This window comes from Entelurus aequoreus, linkage group LG14 (genome assembly GCF_033978785.1).
Source record: "Entelurus aequoreus isolate RoL-2023_Sb linkage group LG14, RoL_Eaeq_v1.1, whole genome shotgun sequence".
NCBI lineage: Eukaryota > Metazoa > Chordata > Actinopteri > Syngnathiformes > Syngnathidae > Entelurus > Entelurus aequoreus.
Window position 1 is genome coordinate 2,334,990 of NC_084744.1, and position 23,761 is coordinate 2,358,750.

Here is a 23,761-nt window from a genome sequence, read left to right on the forward strand (position 1 = left end):
AGATGTGTTGTTTATTTCAACAAAATCTTCCCAGTGACTTATTTTCTTTATTTAAATTCACAAACAAAATAGCAACACTCCCTTAACTCCTTTTCTCTCTACTCTCAGCATACTTTCAAAATAAAATACTTTCGAAAATAAAATTGATGTATCAACTTTTTGAACTGATGCTAATCGTCGCTTTTGAAGAGTAAACTTTTATTTCGGCACGTTCAAAAGTCATTGACATAAAATGTATTTATTTTTTTGAATTGTATAAACCTTTATTTATAAATTGCAGCATTTCCAAACAGTTGAGAAATAATAATCAAAATAAGTACAAAAACAGTACAAAACAGCGCCAGAGTTTTGTAGACTCAATAAAGTAACTAAAATAGAATACAATATATATATATATATATATATATATATATATATATATATATATATATATATATATATATATATATATATATATATATATATATATATATATATATATATATATATATATATATATATATATATATATATATATATATATATATATATATATCCAAATTACAAAGCCATAGGCTCACATTATGATATTATATATATATTTTTATTTAATTTTTAAAATGTAATTTCATTTTTTTTAAATTTTATAAACCATTATTTATGAATTGCAACATTTACAAACAATTGAGCAATAATGATCTAAATAAGTACAAAAACAGTACAAATCCGTGCCAGGGGGTTGTAGACTCAATAAAGTAACTAAAATAGAAAGCAAAAAAATAAAAAAAATTATATATATAAATATATATATATATATATATATATATAAAAAAAATATATATATATATATATATATATATATATATATATATATATATATATATATATATATATATATATATATATATATATATATATATATATATATATATATATATATATATATATATATATATATATATAAATAAAACAAAAGTGCAAAGCCATAGGCTTTTATTTTTATTAATTTTTTAAAATGTAATTCAATTTTTTTGAATTTTATAAACCTTTATTTATAAATTGCAACATTTAATAACAATTGAGAAATAATTATCAAAATAAGTACACAAACATTACAAGTCAGCGCCAGGGGGTTGTAGACTCAACAAAGTTAAAGTAACTAAAATAGAATGCAATATATATATATATATATATATATATATATATATATATATATATATATATATATATATATATATATATATATATATATATATATATATATATATATATATATATATATATATATATATAACAAAGTGCAATATATATTATATACACCATTGTATATACACCCTTATTTATAAAGTTCAACATTTGAAATAAACACGAACAAGAGCAAATAAAACACGTACATAAACAGTACAACACAGTATATATATATTTTATTTTTATTTTATAAACCTTTATTTATAAACTGCAACATTTACAAACAATTGATCAACAATAATATTCCAAATAAGTACAAAAACAAACAATACAGTAGCGCCAGCATCTTCCTCGTGGTCGCGCGCGTAGTATTACGTCATGACGTGATGACGTCATGAGAGACGCGACCTGACGCCGGCGACATGCAAGAGCAGGTGAGTGTTGGAAAGAGTGTGTGTGCGGGGTGAGCGGGCAGGTGAGACCTCCGCAGGTGTGCTGGCAGTGATGACGTCACGCCGGGGAGGAAATGTTGTTCTGTGCTCTCTGCGACTTGGCGCTACACGCAGCTAATGGCTAACGTGGCTAACCGCTAATGCTAACAAGGTAAACAGAGGCTAACGCGGCTAGCTACAGATATATTAGTTAGGCGGATGGGATGAATGAATGAACAGGATGTGGATAAATAGCAACGTGGTTGGACGTTGGCGGTAAAGTGAGCCGCGTGGAAATGAGTCGAGAAACGAGCATGTTTTGATTTACTTTTCGTAAACACGCATTGGCTTGATAGGCACTTGGCCCCGACCAAGATGGCCGCCTCGTCGGCACGTGGCTAGCTAACCGCTAATATACTGCCGCCGAAGGAGCTAGCTGCTAGCAGTACCATAGACATGTTCTAAGGGTACGCAGCATGGAGCGCTACTGCCTACTGGCGCTGACGAGACGCGGGGCCGCCATCTTGGAGTGGTGATCCGCTCCACTCAGTGCAATTCATTTGGCAGGAGCAATGAACTGTCAGCGCATTTAATTCATCTTACCTCACTGAATACCACTGATTTTCACCCCCTTTTTTGTCATACGTGTAGCTATGATAAAGGACACATGTTTTATTATTCATAGTTTGCTTAACGATTAATTATTTTTTTTTTTTTTCATGAAGAAATACAATCATGTGTGCTTACGGGCTGTATCCCTGCAGACTGTATTGATCTACATTGATATATAACAGACCTGGGCATTGTACGGCCCGCGGGCCGCATCCGGCCCTTTGCGCATCCCTGTCCGGCCCGCGTGAGGCCAATCAAAAATTTCAAAATAAATTTCAAAAAGTATCTATGTCGAGTGTGCAATACAACGGTGCTGCTTTTGTTTTGAAAAGCGTTATTTGTATTACTTCCGTGTGGACGTATGCGCGTGTGCGATTGTGAGTGAATTGAACGGCGCAATAACAAATGACAAAATAAAGTTTAAAAAACATCTATGTCGTGCGCGCAATACAACTGTGCTGCTTTTATTTTGAAATGTGTTATTCATGCCATATGTCCGGGGGGAACCTGTGAGTGAAGGTGCACAGCGACAAGTGATGAGACGCTAAAAAAAGAAAAGTTGATGACGAATGGCGTGTTTTGGACTGGCAAGTATTTCTTTACATAAATTAATGGTAAAGCCGTGTGCTTAATTTGTGGTACACAGCTTGCTGTGTTTAAAGAATATAATTTTAATCGCCACTACACGAAGAAACACGAGGGAAAATACCGGAATGTGTCTGATGAAGCGTGCGCAAGGGAGGCTGATGCGTTGATGGTAAAACTGCAAACCCAACAAGGACTTTGTGCCATATTTCACACCCCCAGAGATGCAGCCGTCAGGACAAGTTTCGTCATTTCTCACAAAAGCGCCAGAAAAAGTAAGGCGTTTTCTGACGGAGAGTTTATTAAGGAGTGCTTATTGGACTCTGTTGCGCTGTATGCCCGGAGACAAGGACTGTTTTTCGCTAACTTTGGATGAGAGCTGTGATGTACGTGACACCGCCCAGCTGCTCTTCTTCTTACGTGGGATAACTGCAGACTTTCAAATCACGGAGTAGGTGGCAGCCATGCAGTCAATTAAAGAGACAACCACAGGTAATGACTTGTTCACATAGGTAAATGCGTGTTTGGACATGTTAGGACTGAAATGGGACAAGCTGGCAGGTGTGACAATCCAATCCAATCCACTTTATTTATATGGCACATTTAAACAACAAAATGTTTCCAAAGTGCTGCACAACAATATTAAAAACAATATTCAAATATTATCCTTAGCTCCACCAATGACTGAATAAAAAGAAAAAACAATTACATATAAAACCAATATAAAAAACAATATAAAATAAATATGATTAAAAACTATTTTTAACAACAGATGGTTGTCCAAATCTGATGGGGAAAAATGTTGGACAATGCAGGATAAAGTGACCATCAAAAGCAATCTGCTTTTGTATAAAGTTAAGTGAGGTTAAATTAAATTATTATTATTATTATTAATTATTATTATTATTATCATCATTATTATTTATCTTACGGTATATCAAAAATAATATTGAGCAAAATTTAATTGAAATATTGTCGTGTGGCCCTCCAGCAGTGCTCGGGTTGCTTATGCGGCCCCCGGTGAAAATTAATTGCCCACCCCTGATATATAATGTATAAAATGTGTTTTTCTATGTTGATTTAATTATTTATTATTTAATTTTTTTTTTTTTCTGGTACCAATTGGCCCGGTGGTTGGGGACCACTGCTTTATGGTCCCCGGGAGCCCTAAAGGGGAAAAAAACCCAAAATCCATATATTTTGTTATGATTTGTAAATGAAAACTATCAAAATGGCCCCTGCAGGCTTTAATTTTTCCGTGTGCGGCCCTCAGTGGAAAAAGTTTGGACACCCCTGCCTTGAATGATCATGTTTACAGTGATTGTTTTATATGTATTTTTGATGTATTTCGCTTTGGATAAAAGCGTCTGCCAGTCATACCAAAGACTATAAAAATGGGACCCATTACCTCCCTGCTTGGCAGTCAGCATCAAGGGTTGGAATTGGGGGTTAAATCACCAAAATGATTCCCGGGCGCGGCGCCACTGCTGCCCACTACTCCCCAAGGGGATGGGTCAAATGCAGAGGACAAATTTCACCACACCTAGTGTGTGTGTGTGACAATCATTGGTACTTTAACTTTAAATACTTCAACATAAACATATATAAACACCTGAAAGTATTTATATCAGCTAAAACCACCAATCTGTTTCACTGGTGTGGTGGATTGTCCGAAGCTTAAGCAGGCAACAAAAGTAGTTTAGTACAACAAATGTATTTACCCATTATCAGAAGTGCAGGTTGAATTGAGTTGTCCGTGCAAGCAGACACAATGTACTCCGGAGCAAACAAGACACACACAAGCCAAAATCTCTCTCGAGTCCCGGTCTTCTGCCATTTTTTATATGTCTCTTGTGCGTCACGGTTTTTATCTCGTGCGTCATGATTGTTTTTGAAACATCCTTGGACTCCCCAATCATACCCAAACAACCAAAACATTCTGTAGACAGGTTGGCACGACTTAATATTCACTTTTGTCCCACACCCGGGGACACAGAATAGAAGAGAAATCAAATGAGCATACATTCTTGACAGACATGAAATATAGGTCAAAGGTCAGAATTTCTACTACATACCCTCCTTCCAGGGTTCTAAAACCCTGGACCATACCAATTTCTGACGTAGACCACTAACTTAAATCTCTACCACGGATAGAGGCAAAAACCTCAATGTTTTTATACGAGGCAAAAATTCCGTCTATGACCCTCCTTCAGAGCGATCGCTGTTACCAGCCTGCAGTAAAACCATCTCACAGAATACAATTAGTGGCCTACCCTTAGATTTAGTAAAGGAATAACAAATACTTTGATCATGAACATAATTAGATGAATGTATATAGACTTATGACTGTAAGACATTTGCAAAAATATTTTTCCCGGCCTTTGCAATGAATGTAGTTACCAATATTGTTAATTACCAATTGATTTTGAACACAAAACTGAATTTCGTATGAGTCCATGTTCGATTAGTGCTCGTGTAGATGCTCGGTGGTGCCTCAGGCTGGTGGCCTGCCGACACCTCGTTGGGCTTTTGGCTGCCTTGGTGAAGAAAGAGATCCACTCAAACAGTCTGTCTCTGTCTCTTCTTGGGGTGTGGTTCAGTCCATTGGGCTGACTGTTTAATGGCATGTGCGCGCTGGCCGCTTTGGGGAAAATTGAGGTAGAGTTGGAGCTGTGGGGGCTTTGGGGAAGGCTGGGGCAGAGTATGGGGCGTGGGGCTTTGGTCCAGGCCCTCGGCTTGCTTCCAGGCCTCCTCGCTGCTTCGGCACTCCCGACACCTCTTTCCACAGCTGCTGGAGTCCCGACGGACACATTGGCTGGCAACCTTAGTCGTTTTCATCATCGCTGGCAAGGTGTTGTCTCTCCTCTCGGTTCCTTCCAGTCAGGTATCGGGTGTTGGTCCTGGATTGGCTTTGACCGTGCCCCTCTTAGCGAGTGCAAGGGAATCTGGAGTGGCTGCTTTCATCCTCAAATCTGCACAGAGGAACTGGCACACAGATTCTACATTTTGCAAACATACCATTTAGGTCTCATGGTCTTTCCGCCTTCCTAGGAATCTGCTGGTCCTGAGAAGTGCTGATCTGTATGCAGTTCATTGAGTGAAAAATTCAAAGGCCGTAAAAACAGTTTTATTCAGGGACATTCGAATGATCATTAACGCTAATGGCAATCATGTCAATCAAATTCATTTTGGTCTGTGCGCAGATTTTAGCCAATTTGTTTTGATTTTCTGGTTCCTCCTTTCAACCTTACCTTGTGACTGAAGATGATAACCTGTTTTCTTAAAATGGGTGCCGTTGTTTGACCTAATCTTTTCGGGGAAAACCTTTATTAGATTGATCATATCGATTTAATAAAACCTCAACACGCTCAAACTTGACCCTACATAAACTCACCTCCCCCCTCTGTCCCTGAAACAGGGACAGTGTTAGTCGTAGTAATAGTAGTAGTAGTAGTAGTAGTAGTATTAGTAGTTTCAGAAACATCCAAGAAAAAGAAAAGGCAGCTGATAGTCAAGTGCAGCAAGAACAGAGGCGGAGGACAGGTCATGTTGGAGGTCACTGTTCGCTTTTGCAATAGTACTTTGATATTTTACAACACCTAGTGAATTATTGTGGCCTCAATAATTCACTAAATAGTCGTATTTAATTTAGTCTATCTATGATGGGACAATGAACAGAAACATTAAGTTCAGAAACAGATATGTTCTGTACCAGATTATATCTAAATAGCTACTTTCCATCTGCAGTCCCTGGCTACCTAAATTAAAGGGATCCAAAAATCAAGCAATACATTTATGACACTAATTTACCATAATTAATAATATATATACATTCATAATAATTAATAATCAACAAATAATCATACTATAGCATGTAATCAATTTTAAGAAAAGTCCTAAAATGCCCCTTCATGGACATATTCTTAATATACAATACAACCACACCTTATTTACATCATCACACAAAGATAATACATGCTCTTGTTCACATCTGTCATCATTCGTAAAAACAACTAAGATTTTAACAGCCATACCTCACAATTTACAACAAAAAAATGCTCTCATGGATAAATATAATACACATTAAGTTGATGTGTCAACATAATGCCCCTCTTAGTGACCGTGTGAGCAGCCTTGATTGCTCCAAAGCCACTTTTTAACTTCAAATTTTCTATTACTTTTGTTATAACGGGGAGAAGGCTAATTGTACTTATTGATGTCTTGTTTATTTCCTGCTTTATGGATTTAATTATAGTAGCAGTTTCTCCACGTGGTAGGGAAAGTGTTTTCCGTTATTGATTTATTTATCTATTGTTGTTATACGAGCAATAATACAATCCTTATACGTTTTGAGGAAGATAGTGTCCAACCCGTATATATATATCTCTAGATCGTGAGTCTGATAATGCAGCGAAGATTTTGTTTAACTTTGTTTCATTTGTTAATTCTAAAATTAGTCCATCCTGAATAAATGACAATTATTTGCACTGATTTTGAGGGACTTTTTATTCAGGGTTTGTACAGACTAGATGAAATGTTCATTAAAATTATTACTTATGTCCAGACTGTCTGCGATAGTAGCGCCATTTAATATCAATTAAATTTGATTGATATTTAATGTTATAGTGTTGTCTCTTGTTTGCTCTCTTCCCGTAAGTTTGTACATGATTTTCCATAACTGTTCTAATGTTCCCTTTTTCAGCTTTGATTAATTCTAAGTGAAAGTCAGCCTTAGACTTCCGCATAAACATTGTAACTTTGTTCCTCAAAACTTTTAAAATCATACGATCTGTATTTAGACCTGTTATAATTCCTCTTATGAGAGCTGAGTCCCGATGTCTTATTAGAATCCAAATTGTTTTATTAATCCAATTGTATTTTTATTTTAGCACTCTTCTTTCTGGTTTTGTATTTGTGTATTTACAGATGTTCTCTTTGATTTTTGTCATCCAATTGTAATTCTAGTAGGGCTGCTTATCATTTGTATCATGTAGAAGCCGTTTATAATATCCTTATGTTTCTTTCTACGTGTTTTATTTAACCAGTCCAGATTAACGTCCCCCATGACGTCACTTCTTTCATACTATGCTGTTTGAGGATGTCTGAAAATGAATCGAGAAAAATGTATTTAGCTGTGGTCGGTCGGTATACTACAATTACCTTCAAATACATTTCTGAGGAAAATGTGATTTTAATTTCAACATACTCAAATTGATCTACTTTTAATGTTTTCCCTTTCATAAATCATATTTCCTCCCCCCTTTGTCACTCAATCTGTTTTTTCTGTAATCTTGTACCCCGGGACATTAATTAGAACAAAAGGTGTTGTGTGTTTAAACCATGTTTCCGATAGACAAGGTAACCCAGATTAGAGTCTGACAGTAACTGCTGTATTTGTTCAGTATGTTTCTCGTTGTAGAAAGTTTAATGATGCGGACACGTTTGTTACTGAATACTTTCTACAGACTTCTGTCTGTCTGCGACTTTGTATATGTAATAAGCAACTATAAATATTTGATATGCTTAATTTTGTTATTTTAGCTCAGCTGTTGTGTAGCTGCTAGCTCCTTGTAGCCTACAGCAGGAGTGTCCAAATTGCAGCCAATAGCTATGTTTTTAACAGACAACCGAAATAATTGAAAATGTGGTATTTGCGTATCGGTCCAATCAGCGGCAGCTATGCCCTGTTTTAATCACTCGACCTAAATCTTTGGTTTCGTAGGCAGGACAGAGGACAAGGGAACAATGTGGGACAGCAATTGTCCATCCTATACCATGCTAATTGTTGTAAGGATAGTTCACATGAGCGGCCATACCTTGAGTCCCACCATATATAAGAGTCAAAAGGCTCCTATTATGAGTCGTCTAATTGGTGATCATTCACTTTGGCGGTTTGGGTGGCAGGGCACACGGACGCACCTCAGTCAGCCAGTGCTTTCACAGTTGGAGCAGTCCCCGTCCTCCATTCGTTCCTGGGATGCGTCCCCAGTAGTTGTCAGCTGATGTCGTGCTGTCAGGCAACATCAGGAAGTTCCTTCTGTGCGGTATTGAATTGTCAGGGCACAGTTTGTAAGCAGGTCATTACAAGGTGTGTGCAGGTTGACCACAAAGGAATGCTTCAAAGATTGTGTTGAACATTGTCCGTTGACACTTATGTCCAGCAGGGGTCTGTTTGTATCCCGCTGTTCGTCCTGCTGTGGCACCTGTATTTTCTGTGAGCATGTTCTGGCTACAACTTTGGAGCTTGTCTTGTTCAGTCCCCCGGCTGCATAACAGTTTCCACCCCAGCTTGACCTAGGACAACCGCGACTACCACCCAAGTCCGTCTGTATGGTTTTACGTTTTGTTGAGGTTTTTTCCCTCCAGAATTTGGAACTCAAAACATGCACACCCATCGTTTTCATATCCTCTCGGTTAGTTCAATTTTGCATATCACGTTTTAAAATCACGGTCTTAACTATCCCATTAAATGTTAATCAATAACCCTAATTCAAAGATTATACGTACTACTTCATGTGTATTTAAGTACCCTTTTAATTCACTTAAAGATTATAAGTTAATTTAAACTATCATTTGTCTATCAGTAGGTTCGAGCAAGCTGTCATGCTTGCACTCTGACCTCCCGCTGTGCGTGATATTCTCCAAAACAAAAGTTTTTATTCACGTTTCTCCTTGTCTTTCAGCTAAATCTTTTAATCTTTTAACTTTTAACGTCCGCACTGTGTTTATTTTTATTGTCTGCATTTTAATTTTGCTTTTATTTTCTTTCATTCCACTTTGTTGTCTGTGAAGCACTTTGAGTCTGCCCTGTGCATGAAAAGCGCCACACAAACAAAGCTGCCCCGCCTTGCCTTGCCTTTCTCCGTCTGGTTATCCAACTTAGTCATAACAAACACACAAGGCCATGCTCTAAGTGACAGGCCCAATCACACTTCTCCTCTTTTTAACACTTTACATATCGGCTCTTATTCTAATTATTAATGTAGGCTGTTATTTGTAATTATTATTCAACACTATTCACAGCAAACAGTTGTAAAGTTATAGTTATTCGCATTATACTCTCAAAATCTATAGCTAACTGAAAGCTGTTGAGATTTGGTTTGCCTCCTTCATTTATTCTGTTATGCCATTATCTTCTTTTAGCTCACACCCAGAAGTATGGTGTACTGCAATGTCTAAATAAAAATAAATTACTCCAAATTAAAATGTCAGACTACACTTTAAAGTTACCCGACTTAAACTTACTTTTATTAAATTAATTTCCAAACTCACCTCCACCACAGCAGACATCTTCCTCAATCCTATCCCAATACCCCCATAAATTAGAAAGGTGTTTCACAATAGTGGTTAAGTAGTTGTTTTGAGTAATAGATCTCAATATGGGGAAATTAATAAGACTAAATTTGCCCTAGTGTGTGAATGTTGTATGTCTATTTATCTGTGTTGGCCCTGTGATGAGGTGGCGACCTGTCCAGGGTGCAAAGTCAAATTGTGAAACAAAAATTAAAGTTAAATCAAGTGGAAATTGACAGAGTATATGAACTACATTCTTGAGAATAGTAATTGATCATTAATATGTTGGAAGCCGCATATTGAACATATTAAAGAAAAATATCAAAATCCATTGCCATTCGGTATAAAGTAAAACACATGCTGAATAAGAAATGTCTGCATATGTTATGTCATTTATTTATTTTTTTCCATATGTAGTATTGTTTTGAAGTTTGGGGGAATGTTTATAGAAAAAATATAGACCCAATACTTAACCTTAAAAGGATCATTTCAATAATACACAAAACATGCTACTATGATCATACCAATCCATTTTTTATAAGTTATAATGTGTTAAATGTTCAGATAATTTAATTTTAAAACAATGGCAATTATGATTCGAGTAAAGAACAACAGCCTTCCTGTTTGTATTCTTAGCTTATTTACATTATGAGGAGAAACCTATCATTTACGAGGGATATTGATTTTTGAAATAGGTCAAGTAAAATAAAAATACAAATACAAATGTATTTCAGTTTTAGGAGTTAAATGATGGACCATCCTCAGTGATGAGCTGAACACATGTAGTTTTTTGTTATGGTTTAAGAGACCCTTGAAAAGTAAGGTTTTTTTGAACATTATGAAATATAGTAACAAATACTTTCATCTTTTAACGTTGATGTTCCAGGTAATTTAATGTTCAGTGAATGTATAGGATAGGCCAATATAACCTTTGGCTTCCGCCTATTCCTTTTTCGGTCATTCTTTTCATTTTCTTTTCTTTCTGTGTGTAAATGTGTATGATTGTTAATATGTCTAATCTGTACTGTTAAACTGCTCACACAAAATGGTTGAAGGTTGATTATAATACCAAAATAAACTTATTTCCTCTATTCATTCATTATAGTTTTATTCCATTTTGCATGTAATTATTCTTATTGATTTCTTCCCATTTCACTCAAACAACTAAACAAAAAAATAAACAAACTTGCAGCTAACCACAATCAACAGCATACCATTTACGAATACCTTCATTTGTCACTTTCTCATCTTTTCTTCACTTTCGTTTTCCTTTACAAACACCATCCTGTATCCATCTCTTCCTTGCACTTCACACAATGTTTCTATTTTCTGTTGTCCTAGAAACCATTCACGTAACGTAAGGTTATAAACATCCTTTTCCCAAATTTTCTCAAACCATCCTCTTCACCCTCAATCTTCCTTCACCTGCTCTCTCTTCCTCTCTCTCTCACTCTCTCTCCTTCTCTCACAATACAAACACAATAATCCAAAATAATCAGTCTTATAAAATAATTTTAGCTTTAGATATGATTTAGGGCAGTGGTTTTCAACCTTTTTTCTCAGTAAAATAAAGAAATCAAATACAGCATAATGTCATCAATTTCTGATTTATTAAATTGTATAACAGTGCACCATATTGCTCATTTGTTGTGGTCTTACTTGACTTATTTGGACAACAACAAAAAAATATAAGAATAACTAAAACGTTTTAAAAATTAAACAAGTGATTAAATTATGATAAAGATTTGTATACATATAATCAATCATCAACCTTCTATGTATATTGTAATAGTGATCCATCTGGACTCGTGAACTTAATTCCAAATATTTATTTTGTTGAAGTGTTATTCTATAAATATATTTATAAGGGATTTTTGAATGGTTGCTATTTTTAGAATATTTAAAAATCTTACGTACCCCTTGGCATACCTTCAAGTACCCCCTTTTTGTCCGGGCGGAAACACCATACCCTCCTTTGAGAACTACTGATTTAGACTATAAGAATCCTTTGTCCCATACGCCATTAAACTGTACAACTCCTCTCTGGGGTCTAGGATGACAGGGAATGCAAAACAATACTTTTTTATAACATGGTCGCTAATGACTAGTTTCTCTTATTTTACTGTTCTATTTTTATTCTCATTGTGAAATGTTTTTCTATTTTGTTTCCATTTATACCCTTATTAGTTACTGTTTACTTTTTACTTCTTCTTCCTGAGGGAACTCTCCTGAAGGAAACAATAACGTGCTATCCATCTATCTATCTATTGTTAACCCGAGCACAATTCATGACGTCTCGTCCTTGTAACACTGGACAGATTTCTTATCTTGCAGACATTTATTTCCATTTAGTTTTATTCTCTACATGTAATTCTACATGCACCTTCATTTATCCCTTTGAAATTTGCTTTCTTTTGTTATTTATTTCAATTATTGTTTTGCTGTTAGCTTACGTTCTCATTCTTTGTCTGTCTTCTGATTGGAATTTGTTTAACGTTTCTCTACGTTTTGTTTTGACTATGGTGCTGAGTCTGGCGTCTCTTATCTGTACTTCTTCAAACTCCATGTAGCACAGATGTTTTTAGATGTTTTAGAATATAAATTTAAATTTTACTTCATCGTGATTATTCTTGAAATAATTAAAATGTCAAATATAATTAAATAATCAATTTACCTTTATTAAATTTAATTTTATTGAATTTACTTATTTAACTTTATTTAATGTGTTTGCTATATCATTATTAATTCAAAGCTACAGTGTGTTCCAACCTATGATGTGCGTGTGTGTGTGTGTTTGTGTGTTTGTCTCAACTTCCACACAGGAACTGGATGGATCAGATAAGCAACAAGGCTGTTCAATACAGTATATTACACACATAATTAATGACTAATGAATTTAACAATGCGTCAATGTCCCCGTCCAAATGTAGGTATTGATATTTAAATGTTTATTTATTCATATATAGTATATTTTACTTTTCCTATTACCAAAACCAACCTGTCAGCACTCTCCTCAGACTGAGTACAGCTGTCCACTATATATATATATATATATATTTTTTTTAAACCTAGCTCAATGCTAATCTAATCCAATGCTATCCTGTACATATGCTAACCTAGCTCAATGCTATGCTAACAGTGTCACACCTCTTCGGCCCACGTCTCGTGCAGCTGTCACTTACACAGCCTCGTCACAATGACACACTCTTATCTCAAAATGTCTCCCAGCTGAGCCTTCTTTTTCTTTTATATGCGTCATACACGCACACAGACAATTCGCCAGAGAGCGAGAGCCTCAGAGGGGCCTTTTTCCGTACTCAAAATCTCTGTGCCTTCTTACAACTATAATATCGCACAGTCTCAATCACCAGCACAGTTAAAAACAAATTCAAATGACTGGAATTCGCTCGCAGCGCCAAAGGGGGGGGAGTACTGGGCTTCCCTGCTTAGGCTGCTGCCCCCGCAATCCAACCTCCGAGAGCGGAATAAGATAATTAAATGGATAGATCATTCACTCATATGTTTTCTGTACATAAACTTTGTCTACTTTCTCACAAGCACACACATTTTGGACAATTTCCCAGCTTTTGCAGATCAGCGGGGGTGCGAAAAAAGCGTGAGGGAACTCTCACAAAAGCGTGAGGGAGGGAGGTGAGGAGGAGGGGGGTATGCTTGCCTTTCAGAATAGGGGAATAACACAGATAAAACCTGTGCTACACAAAAGTTATTAAATTACGCATATATCTAAATGTACCAACATAAACTGACTCACTCAATACACACACATTTCAGTATTCATCATTATACACACACAATAATAAATTACAATACCACCCCAAGGTCCGGACAATTATAAACAACTAATGCACTCGTGCTTTTGTGGGATCGGCCGTCTCATTAACACAAAACCAGGTCCCGTCATTACTCATACAACGGCGATTAACCCATTCAGCGGAGCAACACCTGCGCTTCCTCCCTGACCAACACGGAAAAACCTGGCCTAACGCCCAGTAGGATCACTAGGAATCACCCAACAATCCTACAGACTCGTGTCTGGTCAGTCCATATAGTTTCACCAAGTTTCACCAAAGCTCTACCATATGCAGCCCGATCTCTACCTGTCTATTTGCAGCAAATTTCCAAATTCGTCGTGACAACTATCCGCTCAGTTGATCTCCTTTACCGGAGTCGATGAACAGTCACTTATAAGAGGCTTTTCCCACCGCTGCAGTTTCCACATAGACAGATATGTCGCACCTTCATAGACGTCATCAATTTATATGGGCCAAATGTCACACCAGTTAGCAAATCTTGCCTATAATTTAGCTGTATCCAACTCTGACTAATCTGATGCACTTGCAGAAAGAAGCCTCCTTTTCCGACAACGAAAAAGGAGGAAGAGGTTAAGAAATGTATTCGTCTCACATCGTCTATGCTCAAACACTCCAAACCACCAAAATTCTATTAACAATCCCCTTATAGCTAAAAACAAGAAATCACAAGTTTTCAACAAACACACAGACAAATGATCACATACAAAACAACTCAATCCAACCATAATTTACCCCATTCCAGGTTGTTTTTGGAGAACCTGACTAAACCTATCTTTTATCAAAAACAGGTTCAGCAATTAGTCTTATCGATCCGGCTCTCTCCAGGCAGAAAATGTTTACACAATAAGCAAACTGCTTACCTTGTGATGCGCGCGTGCAACACATTGTCTGCCTGACAGAGAGAGCGGGAGCGGCTGTCGACCTGTAGCTTCTGGGCCATCCTGTTCGTGACGCCAATTTGTGAGGTGGATTGTCCGAGGCTTAAACAGGCAACAAAAGTAGTTTAGTACAACAAATTTATTTACCCATTATCAAAAGTGCAGGTTGAATTGAGTTGTCCGTGCAAGCAGACACAATGTACTCCGGAGCAAACAAGACACACACAAGCCAAAATCACTCTCGAGTCCCGGTCTTCTGCCATTTTTTATATGTCTCTTGTGCGTCACTGTTTTTATCTCGTGCGTCATGATTGTTTTTGCAACATCCTTGGACTCCCCAATCATACCCAAACAACCAAAACATTCTGTAGACAGGTTGGCACGACTTAATATTCACTTTTGTCCGGGGACACAGAATAGAAGAGAAATCAAATGAGCATACATTCTTGACAGACATGAAATATAGGTCAAAGGTCAGAAATTCTACTACAAAATCACAACAACAAAAAAATCACAATTTCTTTTAATACAGTGTTGATCTGGAAAGGTTTGCCTCTGCATTTTGATGGTGTGGCACCGAACGGAGATGTTGACATGCGGAGTAAGCACCCTGCATTGTCTTGCTAGTGTGTGTGTGACAATCATTGGTACTTTAACTTTAACAGGTGACTTTTCAAATGATGCTACATATTAGCAGTAATGCTACTTTTTATAGCAACGCTTTTGCTCCACACTTGACAAATTACGGTTGTCTGTTCAACATCTTCCCGCTTGAAGCCAAACCACCGCCAGACGATGGACCCCCTGCTGTTTTTTGGGGGAATTAATTCTTCCTTCATTTGTTACCAGATTCGCACCTTCTCTCTCTCGTATTACCACTAGCATCACAGCTAACGTTAGCCATGCTGCTACCTCTCATGCGAGGACGTATACTTATGTGACGTATGTAAGAAGGTGCGCTTGTTTTATGTCTCTGTGAGAAGGAGAGACAAGAAAGAGTGAGAAGAGCATGTAGTGTAATGCCTGCAGCTAAAAGCAACTGTGTGAGAACGTATACTCCAATATCACCATATAGTCATTTTCTATATCGCACAGAGACAAACCCGTCATATATCGCGCATATCGATTAATCGCCCAGCCCTAATACACAGTATATTTTGTTCTTAAAATAATTCAATAAAATAATATTTTTTTAAATACTAAATATTGGTATAAAATGTGTGTAAACAGGATATTTTCTTCTTAAATTAATTCAATAAAGTAATGTTTTTTAAAATACTAAATATTGGTATAAAATGTGTATAAACAGTATATTTTGTTCTTAAATTAATTCAATAAAATAATGTTTTTTAAAATACTAAATATTGGTATAAATGTGTATAAACAGTATATTTTGTTCTTAAATTAATTCAATAAAATAATGTTTTTTAAAATACTAAATATTGGTATAAAATGTGTATAAACAGTATATTTTGTTCTTAAATTAATTCAATAAAATAATGTTTTTTAAAATACTAAATATTGGTATAAAATGTGTATAAACAGTATATTTTGTTCTTAAATTAATTCAATAAAATAATGTTTTTTAAAATACTAAATATTGGTATAAAATGTTTATAAACAGTATATTTTGTTCTTAAATTAATTCAATAAAATAATGTTTTTTAAAATACTAAATATTGGTATAAAATGTTTATAAACAGTATATTTTGTTGTTAAATTAATTCAATAAAATAATGTTTTTTTAAATACTAAATATTGGTATAAAATGTGTATAAACAGGATATTTTCTTCTTAAATTAATTCAGTAAAGTAATGTTTTTTAAAATACTAAATATTGGTATAAAATGTGTATAAACAGTATATTTTGTTCTTAAATTAATTCAATTAAAATAATGTTTTTTAAAATACTAAATATTGGTATAAAATGTGTATAAACAGTATATTTTGTTCTTAAATTAATTCAATAAAATAATGTTTTTTAAAATACTAAATATTGGTATAAAATGTGTATAAACAGTATATTTTGTTCTTAAATTAATTCAATAAAATATTGTTTTTTAAAATACTAAATATTGGTATAAAATGTGTATAAACAGTATATTTTTTTCTTAAATTAATTAAATAAAATAATGTTTTTTAAAATACTAAATATTGGTATAAAATGTGTATAAACAGTATATTTTGTTCTGAAATTAATTCAATAAAATAATGTTTTTTAAAATTCTAAATATTGGTATAAAATGTGTATAAACAGTATATTTTGTTCTTAAATTAATTCAATAAAATAATGTTTTTTAAAATACTAAATATTGGTATAAAATGTGTATAAACAGTATATTTTGTTCTTAAATTAATTCAATAAAATAATGTTTTTTAAAATACTAAATATTGGTATAAAATGTTTATAAACAGTATATTTTGTTCTTAAATTAATTCAATAAAATAATGTTTTTTAAAATACTAAATATTGGTATAAAATGTGTATAAACAGGATATTTTCTTCTTAAATTAATTCAGTAAAGTAATGTTTTTTAAAATACTAAATATTGGTATAAAATGTGTTCAAACAGTATATTTTGTTCTTAAATTAATTCAATAAAATAATGTTTTTTAAAATACTAAATATTGGTATAAAATGTGTATAAACAGTATATTTTGTTCTTAAATTAATTCAATAAAATAATGTTTTTTAAAATACTAAATATTGGTATAAAATGTGTATAAACAGGATATTTTCTTCTTAAATTAATTCAGTAAAGTAATGTTTTTTAAAATACTAAATATTGGTATAAAATGTGTATGAACAGTATATTTTGTTCTTAAATTAATTCAATTAAAATAATGTTTTTTAAAATACTAAATATTGGTATAAAATGTGTATAAACAGTATATTTTGTTCTTAAATTAATTCAATAAAATAATATTACTTTAAATACTAAATATTAGTATAAAATGTGTATAAACAATATATTTTAGTCTTAAATTAATTCAATAAAATAATATTACTTTAAATACTAAATATTAGTATAAAATGTGTATAAACAGTATATTTTGTTCTTAAATTAATTCAATAAAATAATATACCTTTAAATACTAAATATTGGTATAAAATGTGTATATATTGTATCTGCTGATGTAGTTCTGTAGTTGCCAAATATGGGTGTTTACAATCGGTGCATCTGGAGGTGAAATAAGTGGAAAGGGTACAAAAAAAGAAGACATTCTAAAACATTCAAATGTCATTTAGTTGCCGTGGTTGCGTGCTGTCCCTAATGATGTGGCCAGGTGCAGAGGTCGTAAGTAACAACGCTCGTGAAGGAGGCGACGTGACGTTATCTTGAGAGTCCCCCTCCCCTCCCAGTCGGGCCTGATGTTGGCGTGGAGGTCAGGCGGCGCTTATTTGGCAGACAATGGGCAGCATTTGGCAGATAGTCCAAGTCATTTATGTGCAGATACCAGGACCTGATGTCCGTGTGGACCAGGAAATGACTTGGTATTGTGTGGCTAATGGAGTCATTGTGTGCAAGGTCACGTGCTCCTCCGGCGTCCTGCTGCTGGAGGCCTTCTACGGGGGTTCTCACCGCCAGCTGACGGACCTGCTGAGCGCCCAGCTGGACTCCTGTTGCGTCTTCACGCTGCCCGCCAAGAAGTGGCACTGGAGGGCCCGGACCTCGGCGCTCTACTTCAGCCAGAGTGTCCCGCCCTGCCCCGCCTACAGGTGAGCCCACAGCGAGACCCCCACCCCGCGCCCCCGGATCTGTGTGACCCGCGTGGCTCCTCCCGCAGGGTCCTGTTCTGCAGTTCGGTTCTGAACCTGTGCGAGCTGGTGGCTCTGAGGCCTGACCTGGCCCGCCTCAAAAAGGTTCTGTACTTCCACGAGAACCAGCTGGCGTATCCGGTCCGCAAAGACCAGGACCGGGACTTCCAGTACGGCTACAACCAGGTTCTGTCATGGTAAGACTTCACTTCCTGTGGTCCCAATGCCAGGGCGTGCTGACGTGTGCCCTCGCTCCGCCTGGCAGCCTGGTGGCGGACGTGGTGGTCTTCAACTCCGCCTACAACATGGACTCCTTCCTGTCCGCCATCCCCTCCTTCCTCAGGAAGATGCCGGACCACCGGCCCAAAGGTTTGGCCCAGCTGATCCGGCCCAAATGCCAGGTGCTTCACTTCCCGCTCCACTTGGCCGACGTCAGCGGGTTAGTCTCAGTAGGCCCCGCCCCCTTTTGCTAGTCAACATGTGGCGTCCTCAATGGTCACTTTGATCTTTAATCAAAGAAGATCAACTTTAATCATCAAAACATCTGCTGAGCACCTTCATCCTCTAATCCTGCACCTCATCCTCATCACACACACACACACACACACACACATGCACTCACACACACACACTCGCACACACACTCCATCCTTATCCGTGTGTGTGTGTAAATGGTCAGTCCTGCTGGACAAGGTATTGCAGTAAAGTCCTGGCACCCACACACATACAAACCTGTTTCCATATGAGTTGGGAAATGGTGTTAGATGTAAATATAAACGGAATACAATGATTTGCAAATCTTTTTCAAGCCATATTCAGTTGAATATGCTACAAAGACAACATATTTGATGTTCAAACTCATAAACTTTATTTTTTTTTGCAAATAATTAACTTGAAAAAAGGCAAATTCATGTTACACAGCCATTGTTTACTGGCACTAAACCTGCAGAAAACAGTTCTTCTCAAGTTAGTTCTGCTCCTTATTTTCCACGTCATTAAGAATGTCAATAATTATCCATATCGACCGATATAACAATAATATTTAAATAATTACTGCATACCAAAAAAATCCTTTCCATAGTTAAATAAGAAAAACAGGGCAAATTCATGTTACACAGCCGTTATTTCCTGCCACTAAACCTGCAGAAAACAGTTCTTCTCAAGTTAGTTCTGCTCCTTATTTTCCATGTCATTAAGAATGTCAATAATTATCCATATCAACCGATATAACAATATTTAAATAATTACTGCATACCAAAAAATCCTTTCCATAGTTAAATAAAAATAACATGGCAAATTCATGTTACACAGCCGTTATTTCCTGCCACTAAACCTGCAGAAAACAGTTCTTCTCAAGTTAGTTCTGCTCCTTGTTTTCCATACGTCATTAAAAATGTCAATAATTATCTATATATACCGATTTAACAATAATATTTAAACAATTACTGCATAAAAACAATTCCCTTCCATAGTTAAATAAGAATAACATGGCAAATTCATGTTACACAGCCGTTATTTCCTGCCACTAAAAGGTTGAAGGTCAAAGCTGCTTTCTTCCCCTCCCAGGCTGCTGCCCAGACACAAAGTCCTACGTGGAGCCCCCCTGCTGCCTCACGCCCATGACACGGTCGCAGCACACACCTCAGAGAGGTACACAAGCATGAAAGGAATCTGTCCTCCATCTTGACTTTCTATCTGACCTTGACAGGGCTGCGCCACCTCCTCAGCAGTCCGCTCCGGAGAGCCTAGAAGGTTCTCCTGTTGGGCCGCTGCACATCGTCTGGCCTCACAGGTGGTGAGTTAACATTGATTATGATCATTACTGTAATATTAGGACAATATCATGGCTAGAATCATTATTATTATTATTATAGATCATCACCATAATGAAAACAATTATTACATCTTTAAACATTTGTGTCAATAAATGATTTAATGGCAAAATATATTTTTCATATTCATTTTTCACATATTTAATTAATTATTGTACTATTTAATCTTTTTTATGATTTAATCAAATATTTGTTTTAGTTAATTATTTCATTATTTCATTATTTTACAATGTAATTGTCAGTCAAAATGTTACAATTGTACGTAAAGACGTCTAAAGGCTAATATTTGTGTAAAAGTGTCTTCAGTGTGTAAAAAGGTGTCAAAATGTTACAAGCTAGCGCTAGCTGTGTATGTGAACACGTTTAAAGGCTAATATTTATATAAAAGTGTCAACAGTGTTAAAATGTTACAAGCTAACGCTAGCTGTGTATGTAAACACGTTTAAAGGCTAATATTTATGTAAAAGTGTCAACAGTGTCAAAATGTTACAAGCTAACACTAGCTGTGTATGTAAACACGTTTAAAGGCTAATATTTGGTACTTTAATCTTTAATCTTTAAATATTTATGTAAAAATGTCTTCAGAGTGTAAAAAGGTGTCAAAATGTTACAAGCTAACGCTAGCTGTGTATGTAAACACGTTTAAAGGCTAATATTTATGTAAAAGTGTCTTCAGAGTGTAAAAAGATGTCAACAGTGTCAAAATGCTACAAGCTAATGCTAGCTGTGTATGTAAACACGTTTAAAGGCTAATATTTATGTAAAAGTGTCAACAGTGTTAAAATGTTACAAGCTAACGCTAACTGTGTATGTAAACACGTTTAAAGGCTATTATTTAAGTAAAAGTGTCTTCAGAGTGTAAAAAGATGTCAACAGTGTCAAAATGCTACAAGCTAACGCTAGCTGTGTATGTAAACACGTTGAAAGGCTAATATTTATGTAAAAGTGTCAACACTGTTAAAATGTTACAAGCTAACGCTAGCTGTGTATGTAAACGCGTTTAAAGGCTAATATTTATGTAAAAGTGTCAACAGTGTCAAAATGTTACAAGCTAACGCTAGCTGTGTGTATAAACAGGTTTAAAGGCTAATATTTATGTAAAAGTGTCAACAGTGTCAAAATGTTACAAGCTAACGCCAGCTGTGTATGTAAACACGTTTAAAGGCTAATATTTGTGTAAAAGTGTCAACAGTGTTAAAATGTTACAAGCTAACGCTAGCTGTGTGTGTAAACACGTTTAAAGGCTAATATTTATGTAAAAGTGTCAACAGTGTCAAAATGTTACAAGCTAACACTAGCTGTGTATGTAAACACGTTTAAAGGCTAATATTTATGTAAAAGTGTCAACAGTGTCAAAATGTTACAAGCTAACGCTAGCTGTGTATGTAAACACGTTTAAAGGCTAATATTTATGTAAAAGTGTCAACAGTGTCAAAATGTTACAAGCTAATGCTAGCTGTGTGTGTAAACACATTTAAAGGCTAATATTTGTGTAAAAGTGTCTTCAGAGTGTAAAAAGTAGAGATGTCCGATAATATTGGCCTGCCGATATTATCGGACGATAAATGCTTTAAAATATAATATCGGAAATTATCGGTATCGTTTTTTTTTATTATCGGTATCAATAGTTTTTTTTTTTTTTTTTTTTCTTTCTTTCATCAAATCCACATAAAAAACACAAGATACACTTACAATTAGTGCACCAACCCAAAAAACCTCCCTCCCCCATTTACACTCATTCACACAAAAGGGTTGTTTCTTTCTGTTATTAATATTCTGCTTCCTACATTATATATCAATATATATCAATACAGTCTGCAAGGGATACAGTCCGTAAGCACACATGATTGTGCGTGCTGCTGCTCCACTAATAGTACTAAGAATATCCTGAGGATGTGGAGGAACACTGGAAGGCTCTTAAGACCACGCTACTTGAAACCAGCAAGGATACCATTGGCTACAGGACTAGGAAACGCCACGACTGGTTCGATGAAAACGACATCGAAATACAACAGCTGATTGATGCCAAAAGGAAAGCTTTTTGTTCTTGGCAGAGCGACATCAACTGCAGGGACAAAAGGCAGGCCCACGCCAAGGCAAAGGCACTTGTCCAGAGCAGAGTGAGAGAGCTGAAAAACAAATGGTGGATGGAGAAGGCTCTGGAAATCCAGAAGCTTGCTGACTCTGGGGATACCAGGGGTTTCTTCAATGCTACCAAGGCTGTTTATGGGCCCAGCTATCGAGGCCTAAACCCCCTCCGCTCTAAAGATGGACAAACCCTGCTCAAGGACGATGTAGGTATCAGTTCCAGATGGCGTGATCACTTCCAAGAGCTCCTGAATCGGAACTCCACAGTGGAGATGGAAACCATCAACCAGATTCCTCAGCGACCCATCATGGAGCATTTGGGTGATCCTCCCACCGAAAATGAGGTCCAGGCAGCCATCAGAAAACTGGGTAACAACAAGGCTTCCGGACCAGATGGGATACCAGCAGAAATATTAAAGCAAGGCGGACCAAAACTCCTTTGCCACATCCATAGCCTCATTGGTAAAATCTGGGATAAGGAGGAAATCCCAGCCGAACTCAGGGACGCCCTCATTGTCACCATCTTCAAGAAGGGAGATAAGGCGGACTGTGGCAACTACAGAGGCATCTCTCTGCTGTCCACAACAGGAAAAATACTGGCCCGTATTTTGGCAAACCGGTTATTGCCGCTGTCAGAAGAGATCCTCCCAGAGTCCCAGTGTGGCTTTCGTCCAGCTAGGGGAACATCGGACATGATTTTTGCAGTTCGTCAACTGCAAGAGAAATGTCGAGAACAACACCTGCCACTATACATGGCATTCATTGACCTTACAAAACCCTTTGATTCTGTGAACAGAACCGCCCTCTGGGGTGCCCTCTCCAAGATCGGATGCCCAGACAAGTATTTGAAGATCTTGCGTCTGTTGCACGACGACATGACCGCAGTGGTAGTTGGAAATGGCGGCTCTGAAACGGCTCCCTTCAAAGTTGACACTGGTGTCAAACAGGGCTGCATCATCGCACCAACCCTGTTTGCTATCTTCATCTCAGCCATACTTCACCTCACCAGTCAAAACCTGCCTGAGGGAGTCCAGTTCATATACCGGACAGACGGCGGGCTCTTCAACCTGAGTAGGTTCAGGGCAAAAAGCAAGGTGCTTATATCCTCCATTACAGAGCTTCAGTACGCAGATGACAATGCTCTAGTTGCTCATTCTGAGTTGGACCTCCAGAACATCATGGATGCTTTTTCCAGAGCGTACCGACTCCTGGGACTTGACATCAACATAAAGAAGACTCAGATCCTGTACCAACCGGCCCCTGACACACCCTACCAACCCCC

General features: G+C 36.3%; 1 protein-coding gene across 2 annotated transcripts in view; it reads left to right on the top strand.

Moving 5' to 3' along the window:
* The first annotated feature begins 1,555 nt into the window (after positions 1 to 1,555).
* The window catches only part of LOC133664252 (glycosyltransferase-like domain-containing protein 1), a 44,920-nt gene continuing 22,714 nt past the window's right edge, over positions 1,556 to 23,761 (top strand). For both annotated transcript variants that reach the window (XM_062068752.1, XM_062068753.1), the window contains exons 1-6: positions 1,556 to 1,601; positions 18,330 to 18,520; positions 18,589 to 18,756; positions 18,825 to 18,998; positions 20,126 to 20,209; positions 20,268 to 20,354. In XM_062068752.1, coding sequence (XP_061924736.1) covers positions 1,590 to 1,601; positions 18,330 to 18,520; positions 18,589 to 18,756; positions 18,825 to 18,998; positions 20,126 to 20,209; positions 20,268 to 20,354 — 716 coding nt within the window. In that variant the 5' untranslated portion in view covers positions 1,556 to 1,589. The remainder of the gene's footprint in view (positions 1,602 to 18,329; positions 18,521 to 18,588; positions 18,757 to 18,824; positions 18,999 to 20,125; positions 20,210 to 20,267; positions 20,355 to 23,761) is intronic.